The sequence below is a fragment of the Anser brachyrhynchus genome (assembly GCF_964034855.1).
Source record: "Anser brachyrhynchus genome assembly, chromosome: 2".
NCBI lineage: Eukaryota > Metazoa > Chordata > Aves > Anseriformes > Anatidae > Anser > Anser brachyrhynchus.
This window is the reverse complement of record NC_137695.1, coordinates 42,997,632-43,017,148: the sequence shown is the minus strand read 5'-3', so window position 1 is coordinate 43,017,148 and position 19,517 is coordinate 42,997,632. Positions and strand designations below refer to the sequence as shown.

Sequence of the window (19,517 nt, the reverse complement as noted above, 5' to 3'; positions counted from 1 at the left end):
TTCCCATTATGCTTCTCCCTTCGTAAGAGCATCCATCAACTTGCACGTTACCAACGAGCAGAATTTATTTATATGCGTGTCCCCAAATAAAAGGTCAGAGGTGCGAGAGAGATGAAATAAGGACCGCAGCCTTTGTCTAACCAAGAAGTAGTTCCTTCCCTTTAAAGCAAACTCGGCAGCGACAGCCTTTGAAGACCAAAAGGAGAAACAATTCCCAACCACATAAAGAAACTAACAAGTCCCTTATATGGCTAAGAATTGCAATGCCATTTTTTTTCCACAGCCGGAAAAATTAGAACAAGAGGGAAAAATAGAGCAAACTTTAAAAAGGCACTTCTCCGAGCACCAGGGAATTCATACAAGCACATCGTTCCAGCCTTAAGAACTGCCAGATACTTTCTTCTTGAAAGAGAAGGAGGACATTACACCAGGTGAGTCCCTGAAATCCGGATTTTAACTCTCCTGCTGTAACTATGGATACCCAGCTTTCAAACCCTTTCATGATGTGGCAGAACACCAGGCTCCCTTGTCTGCTCCTCTTGTGAAACACCTCCATCTGAAGTCCCCTAATCTCCCTCCACCTGGCGGGTCACCGATGCACCACCTCAAGGTTTTTCCAGCTCCCTGCATCCAAAGCAGCCGCCCACCCTCTCTGCTCTTGCTCCCCTATCTTCGATCCACCTCTCCCCCTCCAGAAACCCTGAGTGAGAGGTTCCCAGCTTCTCACCCAGGAAGACAACTCGATCGCATTGCGTTTTGTTTCAGATAACCAGAGCATTTCTCGCGAGCGAGTTCAGCGGGACGTGACGGCCTATCCGGCCCCGCCGCCACTGTGGAAAGGCCGGGCTCCCGCGCAGCATCGGCATCAGCATCGAGACTGAACTTGGAACGGCCCGGCCCGGCTGGCCTCTAAATATAGCGAGGGGAGGAAGGGCTGTGAAAGGGCGTGGGGAAGGGAGCGGGCCCGAAGCCAGGCAAGCAGCCGGTGAAATAAGGCAGCACCACGTTGGCCTGTCCCGCTCTTCTCTCCCGCACCCTGCGGTGAAGCGGAGCGCTTAAGCACGGCTCGAGGATTTAGCCTGTTAATGCGAACTCACAAAATAGGAACAAACTACTACTTGATTTATACGCTCTGTGTGTGTGTACAAATCTGTTCGACAACTTTTCTTCTTGGATAACTTCGAATCGCATAGGAGTGACATCACTTCCACTACATGACAGCCTATAAATCACCATCAACCACATGGCACCATCCATAAAACCGTGTCAGGGAGACACCAACAAGGAACAAAATATCAGAGAGCTTCACGTCGTCAACATGCAGTCATATGCGTCTTCTGGCTTCTATGATCTATATAGATCAGGTGGTTTATTTCATTCATTTGCATATGAATGAAGTTAATACAATTAGCAGAGGAACCCTTATAGAAAATCTGTCCAAACAATTTAATCTGCATAAATTTACCAGAAATTAAACCTTTTTTTTAAAAAAAAAAAGATAAATTGCTATGTTTAATACTGAAATTGACTTGACAGAGAATACATTGGGAGGGACTTTATTCCCATCACTGTTACAAGCAAGACAAGAAAAAAAAGGAAAAAAAGGTCCTCCATCCAAAACCATGAAAAAAATCTCTCTCTCTCTTGACAGTGTCAGGCCTAAAAAAAAATCTCTCAGCTAATAAAAACTTCTAGGAGAAGAGATTAGCATTTGCTGTAAACCAACATAATCAAAAAGACAGTGTGGCCAAGGAATCCAACAGGAGCCTCCAATTTAGGACTACAGATACGGCAAGTAACCTTTGCTTCACTTCTCCATTTAGAAACTCTGTGTTGTCAGGGAAGACCTACAGAGAAAACTATTTCAAGTTTCAAGGAAGCTACACAGTATTTTTATCTTAATAGCTACACAAATAAAAGCAAAATCCCTGCTCTGTCCTTTACTTCTTGAGGATTAACCATGCTTACTCTCTCACAGAAATTGCTAATCTTCATTACAGGCACCAGGCTCTATGCGAGACATCTCATATGACTCAATTAGACTTCCACTACATATAAATCATATCTCAACTGTGGCAGAGAGAGACACAGACAGAAAGATGGAGAATAAGCAGGATACACACACACACACACAAAAAAAGGATGCTGTAAAAGTATAAATCAGAATAAAAGGCATTAAATAAGAGATATAGCCTCAGAAAGCCCAAAATGCTGTTAAAATGTCAGATGAGGTATGTCCTCACCCATTTGTACAATTTAGAATGTTTTTGACAGTTCTCATTTATTTAAAAAAAATTAAAATAATAATGTACGTTGTTCATCTGTCCTGGTTTTGCCCTAGAGAACAGTATGTGCTTTGTGGGCCTGATTCTGCGTTACTGAAGACAACTGAAGCTCTTTCATTGATTTTTCAAGGGAAGCAGAACAGATCCCTGTTGCTATTATTTCTATTCAATAATATTATTGTTAATCAGCTACATAAAATATTGGTATGTCATTCCGCGTGAGTACACGCAATTCTCAGGCTGAACTCTCAGCACAGTGAGAGTAGCTCTCCATGTAAAAATGTTTACTTCTAAACTTCCTTCCAACACTCAGCGTTGCCCATATGAGTGGGAAAGAAATTGCGAAACACCACTATGCAAACACTCACAACATACAATGTGACAATATTTGAGTAAATCACTGTTCTCGGTCTCCCTTCTCTGCCCATCTGCAGTTTTTGGTATGGAACAACTATATCATAAAAGCTCTTATTCACACATGCTTTTGATATTACACTATTTAATCACATACAGCTGTAGCTGATGAGACTGTTACAAAACACAATTTTAATGCAGCACTGGAAGCAAGTTCTGGAGACACATCAACCATTTTTCTCTACATAAAATTCTAACATTAAAAGACTTCTCTTCAAGAAAAAAAAAGAAACAAAATAATAAAAACAGCCCACTTTTTTTTTTTTTTAAATCTGCTTCTCTTCCTGGACACTCCGGAATGGGCTTGTTTGCAAGTGAACTCAAAGTCCCTGCCCAGAGTATAGATAGTGACAAACCCACTTCCCCCACACCAGAAAAAATAATAATTAAAAAACCCTGCTTGAAATTATACGCAGAGAGAATGCTATCCAGGCTACTTACAGCAGGACCTGAAATGAACTCAGGCGTCCTGCTTGGAACAAGGCTTTTCTTATCTATTTTTTAATTCATGGAAATTTAAGAACTAACACTCCAATCATTTTTACAAAGATACTTGCATTAAAGTACAAATATATCAGCGTGATAACTTTGAAAGCCCACAATACATTGAAAACCAAATCAGTAATTCAAAAGGTTGCCTTGTATCAGCGATTACAATTTATAACTATTAACACTCAGCGTTTGCCACAGTAACACCTCGGTAGCCTAATCTGCCAAACGCTTGCAACTTCCATCTTTCCTTAAGGAATTAATATATATGCTTGCAAAATAAGTCCCCATGGCATACAGTAAAATATGAATGTTCAAAAGACTAAAAATTTGTTCTTTCCTTTCCCGCTTTTTTTTTTTTTTTTGAATTTCAGCAAACTTACATTGAGACAACACATGAAAGGGAGATCAACTAAGCAATTCAATGTTATTTCAATGTATATCATGGTGTCCCTTACAGCAACAAGCGTGTATTTATTCAGGCACATCAGGATAGATGGCAAACAGTAATGGAAAATGAACAAGTTTATATATTTCTGCGTTTTTCAGAGGACTATCACTTTTACCTTCCTTACTGTTTAAAGCAACAGGCAAAAATACTATAGGTAGATATTAATGTTACTGCCAAAATTACCACCAGACTCACATGTTTTTAAATGGCATTTAAACAAATTCGTGCAACTTTAAGGCAGCTCTCTGAGGCATTTAAAACACGCCGCCATGTACTGAATCAAACGAGGGCTCAGCGCGAACAAACTTCATTCCTAGAAATGCACTTCTCTATTTGCAAGTGTTTGCCTTCACTTTGGCACTATCACATGGGCTCCAGCTAGACTTTTGAGCTCTGGCGGCAGTCCAAGCTGCAGATGGTTGGAAATGCAGCCTGAAATCAGTGTGTGGTTGATGAATTACTCCTTACACCTGACCCCGGCTTCACACCAGGCACAGTCTGAGCACCACCAGCCAGAGAAGCCCTGTCAGGCATCTCCGTAGCTGGAACGCTTTCTTCGAGGCCTTCTGCAGGGCCAGATGGCCAAAAGCAGGGAATGCGGTAAACTCGCTAAACAGAAACGTGAGTGACAAAAGAGCGCGGGGTGGGTAGGTACGAGGTGAAGAGAGGCGAGAGCTCCACGCCGATTCCAAAAATACGCTTTCTAAAAGCGGCTGGTGGCGCGAGAAGGGAGGCGTGCGGCTGAAAGAGGTCCCTGATTCCTTCCTGCCAGAGAATGCCCTAAAAAAGGAAAAGAGGAAGCGAAACAAAACAAAGGGCTTCATCCAAACGCACACACCCAATCACGCACCCAGAGAGAGACTTTTTGCAGTTTAAACACTTCTGGGTACACCTGTTTGAGTTTTCCCGTTGTTGTCTCCTCAGGTGGGGCAAGTATCTGTCGCCTCACAGCCACACTCATTAAGCTCCTCTTGCCTCGGGGCTGGTCCACACGCTTCTCACATCCGCAGAGACAGGATTTTACTCACGTAGGCATTGGGAAATCGCACTTCTGGCTTTTGCATGTATTCACATGTGCATCGGGCACAGAGAGATTAAGGCGCATTGCTGGTACAGTCAGTGCTGCCTCCCTGCTTGGGGTATTTCGGCCTCCTCGCTGGGGAGCAAGGTCAGCACCCCGAGAGTCAAACCACCAAACCAAAACCATGACTAACAGATAGGAAACATCCAGAGAATGCATGAAAGCAAACCGCAGGGAAACAGCTGCTAAACTGGCTTATTTTTACCCCAAATGCAGGTACAGAGATCTAAAAACAAAATTCCTGTCTGCAGGTAACTGTGACACCTTCTCCTTCCCACCAAAACGATTCAGGTTTTTTCTGCATACTGCTACTGAGCAAACTTACCCCATCTCTAGGTCTAATCGTAAGCTGCAGGGAACAGAGATAAAGCAGAGCGTCTACCAAATTCAAGAGACTCTTTCAAATACATTCAGATAGTTTAGGTTAAATCTTTTTTCTTTTCAAATCATTAAATGGAATTTAATGGTGCTCAGTTTTGTTTTTCCATTGTGCAAAAGGGGAAAGAGAAAAGAATTTGCTTTGGCAAGCAAGAAACTGAAGAAATAAATGCAGACCTCAATGTGAAACTTGGTCTCATTATCATTTTATACATGACAATATACTGCTGTAAACCAGTTGCTTGAGTAGTTACACCATCAGCAAGGAGAAAAGGAAATTTATTTAACAGCTCAAAACAAAAAACTGCTGTAGCTTCTCATCAGATAGATCTGAACCTATCTCCTCACAATATTCTTCGTGGCAAGAGTATAAGACTACCCTTGATTCACAAGAGTAACAAAAAATGTTTGTTTTGAAGTAAACTCCTAGCACTCTGAGAACGAGACTCTGCTCCCAGGATCTGCCTAGAGAAGTTCAAACACTTCACTTCCAAATTGCAGTTGTCAGTGTCGTGCCAAAACAAGAAAAATAAGGTTGTGTCTTTCCTCAAGCTCCATGCTTGTCCTTAAGAGACATATTGAATTCCTTGCAATTGTCTCTTAAAAACTGACTGACCTTCCCCCCCGATTATTCTCAGTTTTGGATGACATTGGGTTTATCTAAACCTGCAATTAAAGTTTTAGCTTCAGTGGTGGCATCTGATAATTAAGGAGCACAAGTAAATTGAATAATAAGAGTGCGTGCTTCATATTGCACAAAAGGCCACAAAACACTTTAAAAACTTAAATCAATCAGCCAAACATATGGAATCCATTTTTTCCTATTTATAATCCTATTACCCATATAGCTATTCATTTACACCATTTCTGTGTAACTACGTGCTAGCTATGTTAGAAGATCCGAACGCAGATTGGAGACTTAGCTCTTACGCAGTTTCGTGCTCCCCCAGAGAAGGACGTGATGAACAGTGAGGCAGTGCTTCTCTGAGAACAACCGAGACAACTTTGTGAGACAAGCAAAGCAAAAAGCAGCACTTCACCCAGACGCGGTGGGGTACACGCATTTCAAAACTTCGCCCATTTAACATGCTGCCACTCGGCGTTTCACAAGCTGTAGACAAATGCCATAAGAAAGCCTAGAATTTCTTTCTTAATTACAAATGAATGCAACCCCCCCACCACCACCCTCAGCGTGCATGTCTATGAACATAAGAACACATTCTTTCCTAAGAGCTGAATCCTACAACATTCTGTACAAAGGACAGTTTTGAGAAATTAGAAAAAAAAAAAAAGATGAAGTTCACAGTACAGTCGGAGTCATGCAGGGGTTTATTAACATGAGTTGCTCCAACAGGCATGATAAAAGATACAGCTCTCCACCACAATGTTATTTGATTACCCGAATATTAGCTTTAGACATACAATGGATCTAACTGCTTTAAAATGTCCCAGAAGCTGATGGCTAGCTTTAAGGTAACAAAATCCAGATGCTGCCTGTCTGCACTACTCTAAACTCTTAAAGTCTATAGAAGTGAAAAAACTCATATGCATGTCTCTCTATACGCATGCATGTATGTGTTTATTATTTAGGTTTTATCCACGCACTTAACTGTGGACCGAGGGAGAAAAGAAAAATTAACATCATATAAACTATAGCAGCGATTTGCAATGTTACCTGTCCTTGCAGCAATAGCGCATGTGTGCGCAGACAGGCGCACATGACTTTTCATCGGGTTGATAATTTTATATACCAGCTGTAAAAGCGTGTTTGATTTAGCTTTTCCGTACCATGGCTTTTTTTTAACCTAATGCTTTAAAAAATATCATTACTATTTTAAGCTCAAATGCAAGGTTAATTTCCTTAAAAAGCTTATTTATGAAGTTTAAAAAAAAAAAAAGAAAGGAAAAAGTAGAAAAAAGATAGGCTGGCAGAACGTAAGCTACGTGAGTAAAAGGCATGGAATGTCCAATATTTCTCCTCCAATACTCGAGGCTATTGTTCTTTCAAAAAAACACCATCAATTGTTTCATGTCCTTGGCTTGCCAGGTTTTGAGGAATAGCATCAGTCTGCGTCCCCCAATCCCCCAAACAGTTAAAGCTATAGGCAATATTGCAGTCAGGGCTAGTGACGGGCTGCTGCTGCAACAGCAACAATACACACTAAATGGTCACAAAGGTAAAACGCAATTTGGATCGACCTTGAAAGGAAGGAAAAAAAAAAGCAATAAAAATCCCTACAAAAATATAAAATTAAAAAACTCTTAAATTTTATACAAAAAGCCTGCACAATAGACTGAAAGAAAGAGCACAGCGAACAAATGAGAGGTAACCCTGTTAGGAATTACAAGGCTATAATCACATTGAGTGGTTCTGGTGTCGTCGCAACTCACCCCAGCCTGATTCTCAGTTTTGACAATTCGTTAATTTATATCATGCAGCAGTCTGGCTATAAACGTTAACGGGAAAGTAATTTTATTAACGGGGAACTATAACTTAGCCTTTCAGGGCTGCGACCAGACCAACGTGTTTCAAACCAAAAGTCTGCACGAGCCAGCCTCCCCAGGGCACCCCACACGCGCAGACACACACGTCAAACGTCCCATGTGTTAAACCCGCCACAGAAGCACACCGTGTGTCCGCGTACGCAGGGGTACATGCACGCGTGTGCACCCCGGTTGTATTTTTTTTCCACAAAAGGATGCTACTTTGTTGACTGAAACTGTTAATCTGTGGCTGTGAGGTTACACTCCAGGGCAGGATTTTTTTTATTTTTTTTCCTATACCGTGTCCTAACAGGGTTTGCAAACTTTCATTTTAGGGTTTTCTTTTGTTACTGTCCCTTGGTTACACAGGAAATCTTTTCAGAGGGCAGACTATTATACAATGGCACTAGAAAAATAAAGCTTTAATTAACCAACTCGTGGCCAGGTAGCATCGACTTCGCTCAGCCCCTGAGGAAGAAGATACAGGCCTGCTTTCCAGTCTCCCGGCATTTTAAAAATTACAGAGAAAAGAAAGAAGGAAAAGAAAGAGCCCGTGCTTGGATACGCTCTCCAAAAGTAGCTACCTTCTATTTAGACCTTTTAAATGCAACAGAGTAGAGCCATATCATCCTCAATGTGTAATGAAATATTAAAAGCAGTGCAATCCACCGACACAAACTCCACCAGATTTACAGCCGGTTCGCTCCTCATCCTCCCCAGCCCTTCGCAGCATCTCCTGCTCAGCTGATTAAAAGTTTTGAGTTTCCACAGACGTCTTTTCTAAGGGCAAAACGCTTTTAAGCCCCCGAGTGAACTGGAGGGATCGCTGCAAGAGCCATCGAGCCAGCGTTTCGTGCCTGATGCTGTCCAGAGCAACCCTCACCCTGTGCCATAATAAACACGCTACCTGCCCGGCGTTACGATAGCGCTCACCAGAGCGGTCTCCCAGAACAATAAAAGGAATTGGCCGACGCCAGCGGCCCTCGAAACAAATCCAGTCGAACAGATAAAATTAAAGCACGGACAGTAACCTTCCTGCCTCTCTCCTGCCTGCTCGGCTCTGCGTGACACCCAAGCCCAGGAAGGGAGGGAAAGCCAGGAAAACCAGCCAGCGGCCCCTGCCATTTGCACCGCTCGCTCCCCATCGCCCGCCGAGCGCCCGGCGGGACCCGCGCCCTACCTTGGTTTGGAGATAGTGGGGGTAGTAGTAGGTGTACTGGGGGTACATTGGCTGCTGGTCCAGGCGTTTGCCCATGTAGCTGGAGTCCTTCTGGCTGGTGCAGGGAACTCGTTGGCAGGGTGTAGTGCCCCAGGGCCTTTTCTTCCCTCTCACGCCGCTATTCCTGACAGCGCGGGCGACGGAGGAGGAGGCTGCCGAGACTTCCTCGCCGTCTACCGCGCGCTACTTCCAGCGCAGCCAAAAACGCACAGGCGCGCACATCGAGGGCTGGGTGGCTGGCTGCGAGGGTGGGAGGAGGTGGGTGGCAGCCCCCTGCCCGGCTGCCCCCCCGCTGGCAGCGGCAGCAGCGTGCCTCCGGCGGTGCCCGCTGCCCGGCCGGGGAGCGTCCTGCGAGCGGAGCCGGGGAGGCAGCGCAACTCCAGCCCGCTGCTTGCTTGCTTGCTTCCTTGCTTGCTCTTCTTCTCCTCCTCCTCTTCGCTCGCTCTCCTCGTCCTCTCCCCGGCTCGCCCCGCTCGCGAGCCCTCCCCTCTCGCTCCCCACCCACCCCCCTTCAAAAAAAAAAAAAAAAAAAAAAAAGGGGAAAAAAAATAAAGGGGAAAAAAATTTAAAAAAAAAAATAAAAAGAAAAAAGAAAAAAAAAGGGGGGGGGAAGGGAGGGAGGGAAGAGCCTTCCCCAGCCTAGTTGCCGCTGCCTCCCTCACGGAGTGACATGGTGCTCGGGGCTCGTCCTGTCTTTCATTCAAACCCCCTCCGCGCCGCGCCGCCGGTGGGAGGGACCTCGGCGCGCCGCTCCCCCGGGAGGCCGGCGCAGGCCCCGCGGCCGCCCCCGCGCCCCCGCCCGCCGCCGCCGCCGCCCCCGGCCCGGCCCGGCCCGGCCCGGCCCGGCCCCGCCGCCCCCTTTCCCACCCCTCACAGCCCGCGGCCCGCCGGGGCTGGGAGCGCCGAGAGGCAGCGCCGGGACTGGGGGAGCCCGAGCGGTGGGGGGGTGGGGGGTCGGAAAATGCCCGCCCCGCGATTTTTGTATGTATTGATCGGGGGGAGAACAGGCGGGGGAGGGAGGTGGCGGGGATGTGAGGCTGAGCGGGGTGCCACCCCCCCCCCCCCGGCCCGTCCCCTCCTCAACTCCTCCGTACAGCACTTCCCCGAGCGGCTGGGGGACGACCCGGGGCCAGACATATTAAATACATACTTTGTTAGACCGCTTATATAAGGCTGGGTTTATTTAAAGTTGGAACAAAATGGAGGAAGAGGGTAAAGAGGAAGCTCGCCCGGCGTGACTTAGGGTGCCTACGGCCGGACACGACAACACCGGAGTGCCACAAAAGTTACACACCGGTCCCATCGCCCCCCAAAACCAAGCGAGCGGGGCTCGGCTCCCAAGGCCATAGCAGCAAATCCCACTCCAACCCACCCCACCTCAGCCAGGTGAGGGGCCAAGCATCGAACCCGCACCTACACCCACCTGCAGGACCTCACACCTGCACACATCCCCATGGCATGGATCGGTGTCGGCACAGGGCCTCCAAACATCTACCCCCTGAGACTCGGAGGGAGAACACGTCGTGCAACACAACTAAATCACCAGTAACAAAGTGCGTGAATAACAAAATGTTTCCTCTTGTACACAAGTCCCAGCATTTGTCTTTTTTTTTTTTGAAAAAAAAAAATCCTTTAACACGTCATCAGATTCCTGGGCCTTTCTACAGTGGCTTTGCCTATTTCTAAATTCACGGGGAAAAATATGGGGTGGCAGCTTCTTTTTGTTTTTATTTAAATCATTGATGGTATTGCAATAGGATTGTCAGCTGCTGTATTATCAACCAAATTACTTAAAAAAAAAAAAGAATTATAAAAAGAATTTCTTTAAAGGGACACTTCTCAAGGCTGGTAGAGCTAAAATTAAACTTGCCAGCTGTGTTTTGGTTTGTGGGCACGTGCTCGCACATGACAGGAACATGGGAATATCACGCTTTATGCTGGCAGTTTGCTGTTCGTGTAAGCAGGGGTATTTGTTCTGGATTCCTCTAACTGCCCCATCACCAGCTAGCTGGCCAGCAGAGGAAAGCAGCTGAAGGAAACGGGCAGCGCAGGAAGCAATACACCCATACAAAATATTGCCTGCAGGCATTCCGGGGTTTCACGACCAGGCAGCATTAATTATTGACACTTGGGTACCTGCCCACATGGTAGGAACAACGAGGTGCCACCTGTACACAAGTGTGTGGCATCTGTTTCAGGAGAAAAACTTTTGGGGAACCCATTCTCTGTTCCCAAGCCACAGCATTAATGAATGATTGACCTCGCCCAACTTGAGGAGCACCCTGAAATACAACCATTGCCCCAGCTCCTAAACTCACAGATAGAGATTCAGCAGAAAGGCCCAGCTGGGCAAAACACTGAGTGCTTTCTATCTGTCCTACAGCCTGGGCCGCTGAGGAGTGCTGGGCCCTGTGTAAGCTTGGAGTAGAGGTGAAGAAAGACGGAAACAGGAGGAGCAGCCTGCCGTTCCCCGTTCCCGTCCCTATGCTCAGTTTCTATTGCCGCTCAGTTTTAAATACACCGCCTCACCTGGCAGTACGCGATACTCAAGTGATGCTCTTGCTTATGCCCTTTTTTCTTCCCACACCTCTCTGAAGGTGAAATAGGCTGTCGGAGGGTTTCTGTCTGCAGGAGCAAATAGCGACTGCTTGGCTGTGTGCTGTGCTTTCAGCCTGACAACGTTCAGGTTGTTCTTCCAGCTGCCAGAATTAAGTTGCTGTGCTTCTCCCCCCACCTTCGCACTTCTCCCTCAGGATATTAGCGTGGTTTTTCTTCCTAAGCGATTTGTTTGTAGAAGGAGATGTAACCAGATTTGGGGGAAGAAAGAACCTATGTGTACAGAGTGAAATAAAAAAGGAATACCAAAGAAGTAGAAAAACTTGCACTCTGACCAAGAACTCTCCTTGAACGTGCACAGTTTGCTGTTGCCAGTGTTTTGCAACCAGGAAGAACCATTCTGTCTGTTTCACGTGACTACTCTGAGTATTTCACCTCATGACATAAAATTTAAACACGAGATTTCCACACACACCCCATCGTGTACGCTGACCAGTACCGCCAACAGCTTTCCCAACCGGGAAAATGTTGGGAGGCGGAGGAGAAGACGGGCGGTTCCCTGGCCAGGTAGGGCTGGCTTCAGATCAGCCATTCACCAGCTCTCACCCAGCTTGATGATGGTTTGAGTTTCCCTTTTCACCTGTAATCCTGCCAAGGTGCTGAGCAAGAGCAGAGACTGCTCAGCATCTGGCATGATTGAGCCTTCAGAGATGCAAGATAGAGTGGAGGCAGCAAAAATAGGAATCCAATATAAAAGAGTGGGGGGCCAAGGGGAGAAGGCAGGAGGCAATATAGCAGAGCAGAAATGCAAATGAACAACCACAAAAGCAGATTTAGATAGCACACAGCCTCTGAACAAATGCTAGCGCTGGAAAATGGAAAAATTCCATTCGCAAAATACAGACATCAAAAAGATCATCTGTGACTTGGGAGCACACTGTTTAAATAGAATCCCCTTCATTTTCTGGCCTGTGCATTTGAATAACCGAATCCACTTGCAAACTGAAATACCAGTTTGCCTACTGAGTGTTAAGTATAAATGTTCCTCAAAAGAAAAGACAAGCTGTTCAGTCCCGGCGAGCACCAGCGAGCAAACTTCACAACTTTCCTTCCTGCTATTGGATGCTTGTTGTCAACCCCAACCCCGGAGCACTCGTGGGAATCCAGCGAGCAAGCCAGGAGCCAGCGCACCTGAAGAGGAGTTGCTGTGCCGGTGTCACCCGACATGCGGGGAGTTTCGCAAGACAGGCGAGCAATAGGAATCTCTTGGACAGGAAATTTAGAAATCAAATGAAATAAATGGGAACAAATCAGCTGGAAACCAGACAGCCAAATTTATTCAAAGGCAGATGCCAAAGGATATTAACTCAGAAACAACCAGCACTGTGGATAAGCAACGTGGAGTTAACTGACAGGAAAAAAAAAAAAAAGAGAGAGAGAGAGAATGCTTCTCCTGGCAAACTGAGGTAAAGAAATTATGTATGTTTGGATATATTTTTACATTTCATAAAATACAGATTTCTTCATTCACAAAAAGAGATTCAAAATAAAATCACGGGCACCTAGTAGAAGAATGTAATTCAGGGCCTCTTATTTGCTAAATACAGCTCTACATATGCTCTTTTTCCCTTTTTTAATAATTTTTTTTTAGCTTTCTATGAAAACCTTCTCAATTCACATTGAGCTGAATCATGGAGCAATTCAAGCATTTTCTAGCTCCTTGCTCTTGAAAAGCAGTAATGTGTACTCTAGAAGAATTACCTTTTGACAAAATTAAGGCAAAATTGTCTAAATCAGGACTAGGGAAAAGTCTCTCATTCAGCAGCAGAAATACAGCAGCCATCATCTAAAGCAATATAATAGGTTAAGGAAAAATACCAACAATGATTATCTTGGGCTTACATTTTTGACACTGTCTCTCAGCTTTTACTCTCTCTATTTACTCATTAAAGCTAGTTTCAAAGGAGACCATAGTGATGCCTGACAGCTTGTTTACAATGGGTTACAAGAAGAATACTGATTTTATTTCTAGAGCTGTCAGCTCCTTCAGTCTAGATACTTTAAAACTACATTGATGAACACAGGATCTTGCTATTTATTAGTTAGTTTATCGGGCTGATTTGCCTAAGGATAGCTAAGTGAATTTCTATCAAGCGATATATTCCGGTGCAACCAGGATCAGTAAAGCATGCGATAGAAAAAAGGCAGAAAGAAAGACACCGAGAAACAGAAGACTTAGCATCGCAACAAGACAATTAGGGAATTAGGCATCTGGAATTGACAAATTCTCTCTGAGGTGGGGGATGCCACTGTTTTCTGACGTGCCATGCCTCAGCCCTACCTGTGGCTCCAGAAAGCAGGACCCCGAGATTAATGTAGTGGAAGCGATTCTCTGTCCCGGTCTCATCCTGCCTCAATGTGGCGTTTGGCTGCAGATGGAGGACCCCCTGTTCAAATCTCCTCCCTCCCTCAGCAACCCAGGCCTTCTGTCAGTAGTATGGCATGAACGTTACATGCCATTTTTTTCAGTAAGGGGGAGGAAAGGAAGGGAAGACCCACAAGAGACCAACAACACCGAGGGTGGCTTTCCCCACACATGCATATCTCCCATCTCCGTGAAGTCAGCCAGGTTTGTCCTCCAGTCTTTGGCACAAACCATGGTGGCACCATGAGGTCTAGGATGAGGCAGAGCTGCAGACAGGTGAGATACTGGACAACAGCAAGGGCTTGCCATCTAACATTAGATTTCATTATTTTTCACCACATCATCTTCTACTTAATACTATAGTTCAGTATTTCCACTGATCGACTTCTAACGGCCCAATCCTAAAGGACATCTTCAGACAGTGGCAGAGTGGAAAATTTCAAGAAAAAAGGTGAACAACAGTGAACATTCACTGATAGCAAATTGTATTTTCCATCTGATACAATCTCTTGCCTGCACAAGCAAATGAAACCAGCAGCCAGTTGTACAGACAACCCAAATTTATGTGCTAAAGTCCTCTTTCTGCAGATGTTAACGGACACAACCACAGTAAATAATGTTGCCTTTATCTTTTATCTACGGTCTACTTCTTATGCACCTGAGAAGCTTAGCAAGCGTTGATTCATTCTGTGATGTGAAAGAGAAAGAAGTGACACAACCGACCAGTGGCGAAGCCCGAGTCATCGCAATGAATGGTGCCCATCCTCATCACCCATCACCACACCGTGACGGCCGCAGCAAACACGACCAGCAGGTAAGGAACGGTGCTTTCTTCAGTCCTGGAGGGGCTTCATGAGGGCAGAAGGCGGCCCAATGGCAGGGAAATGCAATGTGGAGACATGGGAGAGCAATATGGGATGCAAGGACTCGCTGCTGCACCCTCAAACAGGTTCCACATCAATAATTGAAGGCTTTCAGAAAACACTGGGCTTTTGCACAGGTTAGGCCCTTCAAAGGTTGCATTTTCTATAGCAACTCCACATCACGAGGTAGTAAATATTGCGCCTGTTCTTGAGTCTATACAGTTAGGATAAAAAGGGCAAGCTTTTCATGCCCCCAGACAGCAGCAGGACTAACCGAGCTCATTTTGCTAGTGCAGTGCATTAACTTAATGCTACCAGCATTACAAGTGGCACAATATCAGCGAGAGAAATTCTCCACTTCCCACCTTCCTCCCCCCAAAGTCCTGCTTACTAGTTACCTTCCCCACCCCTCTGTTTACTTATAATCAGACTGTAATCAGGAAACGTGAGCTTTTTTTCTTGAGGAAGTTTATTTCTGAAGGTAATGGGGAGACGTAAATATGCCGCCTGTTTACTGAGGCTCATAAACACATAAGAACACAGGCAATTAATTGTCACTGAGAGAGTTCCAGTGAACATGGAAAATCCTAGCTTTTTAGGGCACGTTTAAGTAAATGTTCACCCATCATGTACTGAATTACTGAGTGAGATATTAATTTTGTGCTCCAACTGAGGGTAATCACAGAACAAACCGGCATTATTCACGTTGCTCTCTGAAATTACAGCGAGGGTAAGCTGAAGAACAAAGGCCAGCAGGAGTCGAGCCTCTCAACTTGAAAGGAATTATCTTTTCCTCTAATTGAAGCGAGGGCTGTTTTGTTTTGGTTTTTCTTTCCTTCCTCTCGCTAAACTTCCAGCAGCACTCCTTGGGAGAATGTCTCCTTGCAGTGGGCTGGTGCTGTTGGAGCCCAGGAGCAGCGCCTCATCTGCATGGGAAAATTTACTGAGATGACTGTACCAGCATCCTTGGCAGACGTAGTTATACCAGCAGGGCTCTTCATGCGGGCTTACGCCAGTAAGTGGCCCTATTTACGTAAGGCCAGAAAGCTGAGAGGTCTGGGTCCTGTTTGCTGGTGCTGCCCCTGCCCTAGGCTGTGACCTTGGACAAACAAACCACTTCTCCATCTCCCTCCTGCCTTGCTCAGTCTCGTGAGCGTTAACTGGAAGCTCTCTGCAGCAAGAGCAATCTCCTGGATTTCACAGCAGCACAGGGGAACCTCGATTTTGGTAGGGCACCACAACAGCACATCATCAGAAATCTGTAATAATGTATGTAAACAGCTTGTTCTTACACCAGCCAGCCAGCTGGTGCTAGATGACTCTCACGGGCTGGGGCATTTTTTTTGCATGGGAAAAAGTTAACAATAGGCAAGAACAGAGGGTCATCTCAGGCAAAATTCCTTTGCTATCAAATATAATACTTTCGGCTTTCTCTATACTTATCCTCCCTAGCATGCCAAGACACATTTCTTCTTGTCTCTTTCATATCTGGCAGGCTTTTTTATCCACTAAATAACTCTTCATCTAATGCTGGCTGTAAATAAGGCCTGAAGGAGCCTTGGCTAATAATTTCCATTTCATTTGGTAATAGACCCCTTTCTAAAATGTAGTACAATTACAGCAATACACTTGCAATTTAGCCCAAAATTTCATTCAAGAGTGTTTGTAAAAATATTGTTTTTCAATTACCACTATTGCTAATTTTATGGTTGTGATGAAATCTCAAAATATGACCTTTTCAGTTCAAATTTTGATTTATTATTTTTTTTTCACACAAGTCCTGCTTTGACCCATCTGCAGTCAAAGTTTCTCCATTTGGTCACACTGAAAAAAGAAAAAAAAAAAAGTAGTCTAAAAAAAAGTCTGTAGCATTTTTTAAAAATATCTTATATAAAAATTCTTTTTTTTTTTTTTCCTATACATGTAGGAACGCATTGTTTCGGAATTATGCAGACAAAATACCAGTATTTAAATTGGTCTCTAGTGAAATGCGTTCCTTGGTTGTTTGTTTTTAATTGAAGTTCACAACTGGGAAAAATAATTTGCACTTTAGATTGTCCCAGTAAGCTGCTCTGTAATTCAGAGTCTGTTCAGTCCAAAGTATTTCATAAATAAAGAAAAAACGCAGGTTATGAGAAGCCATAACCTTTGGACACAACAAAATGCTATTCTTCTCCTCCTCACCTAAACACAATTGGGTAGTGCAAGCACATGAAAACACTTACTAGAACCTCTAGTGCCTTCTTATCAACGTGTAAAGCTTCCTGGTGACACTACATGAAAAATTATAAGTGTCCACTAAATATGGAATCAAAAGATTGCGTGTGACAATTCCCAACAGAGGGGGAATTTCCGGCTCTCAAATTATCCCCTACCCAGATACTGAGAAAATGCACAGCAAATGGAGAAGTACAGTGCTGTGGGCTGGGTAAAAAGTTCTACGTGCAGATAAGCTGGAGACTTGAAGCAATTCTGTTTTTCAAATCAGTTCACTCTTCTGTAGGAATAATGGCATTTTTTGTAATAGACAGCTTCCATTTACCAGAGAACCAATGCAACCTGCCGTGCAAAATCAAACTTTATGTCACGCCAGATTACTGTCCATCATAACCAAAGAAAATGTATTGAACGGAATATATTTGGTTTAGGAAATCTGTATTTTGTCAGCTGCAGTATAACTCATTGTCCATTAAACAGCACCAAGCCCGTTCTAAACAGAGCACACTCTATAAATGTTTAACCTCCCAATCCTATACTTGTCAACTTTCCAGAACAAAAGTGAGGGTGATACCTGACATCTAAGAAAAACAGAGTTAGGGCTGCCACTTTCCCGTACCAGAAAAATTCTTTGGGTAAGAGATTGTATATTTCCTGCAGATAGACAAATGCTAATTATAGCTCAAATCTTCCCTCTTTCTTTCCTCCACCATTTATTTCTTTGCCTTCCTCCTCTTCCCAGTGCATCTTTTCTTCGATCTTGTTCATCAAATATCTTTTGCCTTCAAAAAAATCTCATCAAATCTCTACATTCTCCTACAGTTTTCTGTTTTGAGAATAATTTGCCTGCCCTCTTTTATATATTCCAGCTGGAGTTTTTAATAAAGCACAGGGACTCAAGGCTACTGTATTTTTATTAGGAGATGGTGGAAACTTTATAATGATTTCTATTCACATTCAGCAAACGCTCTTCCCTATTGTTCTACCCTATTCACCTCTGCCAATGTCCTATTCCCAAATCGCTTTTACTCTGTAATCCTTCATCCGTTTTGTCTCCTCTTCATTTCTGTCCCCACCTAACCCCTATCTTGCCAGCACAAGTACTTTCCTTTTCTTAACCTTTTCTCCTTTTCTTTTTTGTTGCCCTGATTCCTTAGTCACAGATGTTTTAGGTTCCACTGATATTTTCCTACTTATGTATCAGTTCTTTGAATATAGAAGCAAGATGTTCTTGTGGGGGGAGAAATCACTGAGCTATTCTTTTTAACTTGGAAATCCATCCTGCCAGGTTGGAGGAGGAAGTACTGTATGCCACAAACATTTAAATTGATGTCAGCCAAGGTGCCCCAGCAGGGCTGGGGACAGAGTTAGGGAGTTTAAAACATAGTGGAATGTGAGGATATTAAGTTCATTAAGAGGGGAAGAATTGGGTCTGATAAACTGAAGATCCAATCAATCCCACCTCTTACTGACTTACTTTCAACAAAGGGATTAACAGAAATTTCTGCTGGGTATAAATATACACATCTTCCCTTATCCGAACAAGTACAAGTTGCCCACCCCTGACAACAACACTCTTGTCTCTTCAGGATCCCACGGCAGCAAAATATATCAGCTTAAAAACATAAAACCAGTCATTGCCAAAGATTTCTCACCTCACATACAGTGGGGTAAGAATGACGAGGGGAAAACACTATGAGCATGTGGGAGTGAAATATTAATCTTCTGGTACAGTTTTCCAGCTGAAATACTGACACGAATTCTGCTTGCAGATAATTTGTGGTTGGGCCATTTGGTACATTCCTGCAAAGCAAAGGTAGACATTTTTGTACTGTGAAGATGTTGTAGGCCAAAAAAAAATCATATAATTTTGGCGTTTTAGCAATAGATATATCTTTGTGCTAGTCATCTTACTTGAATGTTTTACCAGAAGGGCCGGTACCGTTCTGTCACTATGGTTATTTGACATTTCCCATTTGAGTTAACTACTGGTTTGTCAGATATCTACCATTTCTGTTGAGTATTTCCATCTTGTAGATCACTTTCTCACTTTGAATTCATATTGAGAAATTTCAGTCAACATTTGTCTTTTTCTTGTTTCTCATGAAAGATACCTGCTGAGGTGCCAGGGGGTTACCCATCGCTCACTGAGATGAGGAGATGTGGAGGAGGGAGCCCAAAAGGAGACTGAAGAGTAGCAGTAAAGAGGAGAGTAAAAAGGGGGACATGTCTAGGTTATAGGGGAGGACTAGGACAATAAATCAAGGCACTGATGTTGTAAAAGGAGCCCAGGGTGGGTGCATGTCAGTCTAGAGCAGAGAAGGGTCAGATGGGGAGGTGGAAATAGCTGTGCAAAATGGGAGGTGAGATTAAAAATGGAGTAAATCTAAGAATGAAAAAGCAGCAGTGATGGCCACCAGGTAGCTGAGAAGAGCCAAATGGATTTGGGGAGCAAGACAGGACAAGAGAGAAGCCAAAATGGGTGAGAATGGAAGGGGCAGAGAGATGTACAAGGAAAGGAAAAGACAGCCCTTCCCATCCACGTCCTGTCCCCAATGACATTGACCACTCCTCTGTTGTCAGCAACAATCACCTACGTCCAGCTGCCAAGCATCCCAGCCCTTTCTAGCAGTGCTTCCCAGAGACAATTAAAAC

At 44.3% G+C, this 19,517-nt stretch overlaps 1 protein-coding gene across 24 annotated transcripts in view; it reads right to left on the bottom strand.

The window, feature by feature from the left end:
• Positions 1–19,517, bottom strand: part of RBMS3 (RNA binding motif single stranded interacting protein 3) — a gene marked incomplete at its 3' end in the record, with an annotated part of 702,635 nt that overhangs the window by 431,494 nt on the left and 251,624 nt on the right. For 2 of the 24 annotated variants that reach the window (XM_080580025.1, XM_080580026.1), the window contains exons 1-2: positions 8,763–9,501; positions 728–4,419 (exon numbers count right to left, since the gene is read on the bottom strand). The exons of 18 other annotated variants lie outside the window; for them this stretch is intronic. In XM_080580025.1, the coding sequence (XP_080436151.1) occupies positions 728–778 (51 nt within the window). In that variant the 5' untranslated portion in view covers positions 779–4,419; positions 8,763–9,501. Of the gene's footprint in view, positions 1–727; positions 4,420–8,762; positions 9,504–19,517 lie in introns of those variants that run through there. 4 more of the 24 variants (XM_080580022.1, XM_080580023.1, XM_080580029.1 and 1 more) reach the window with 3 other exon arrangements.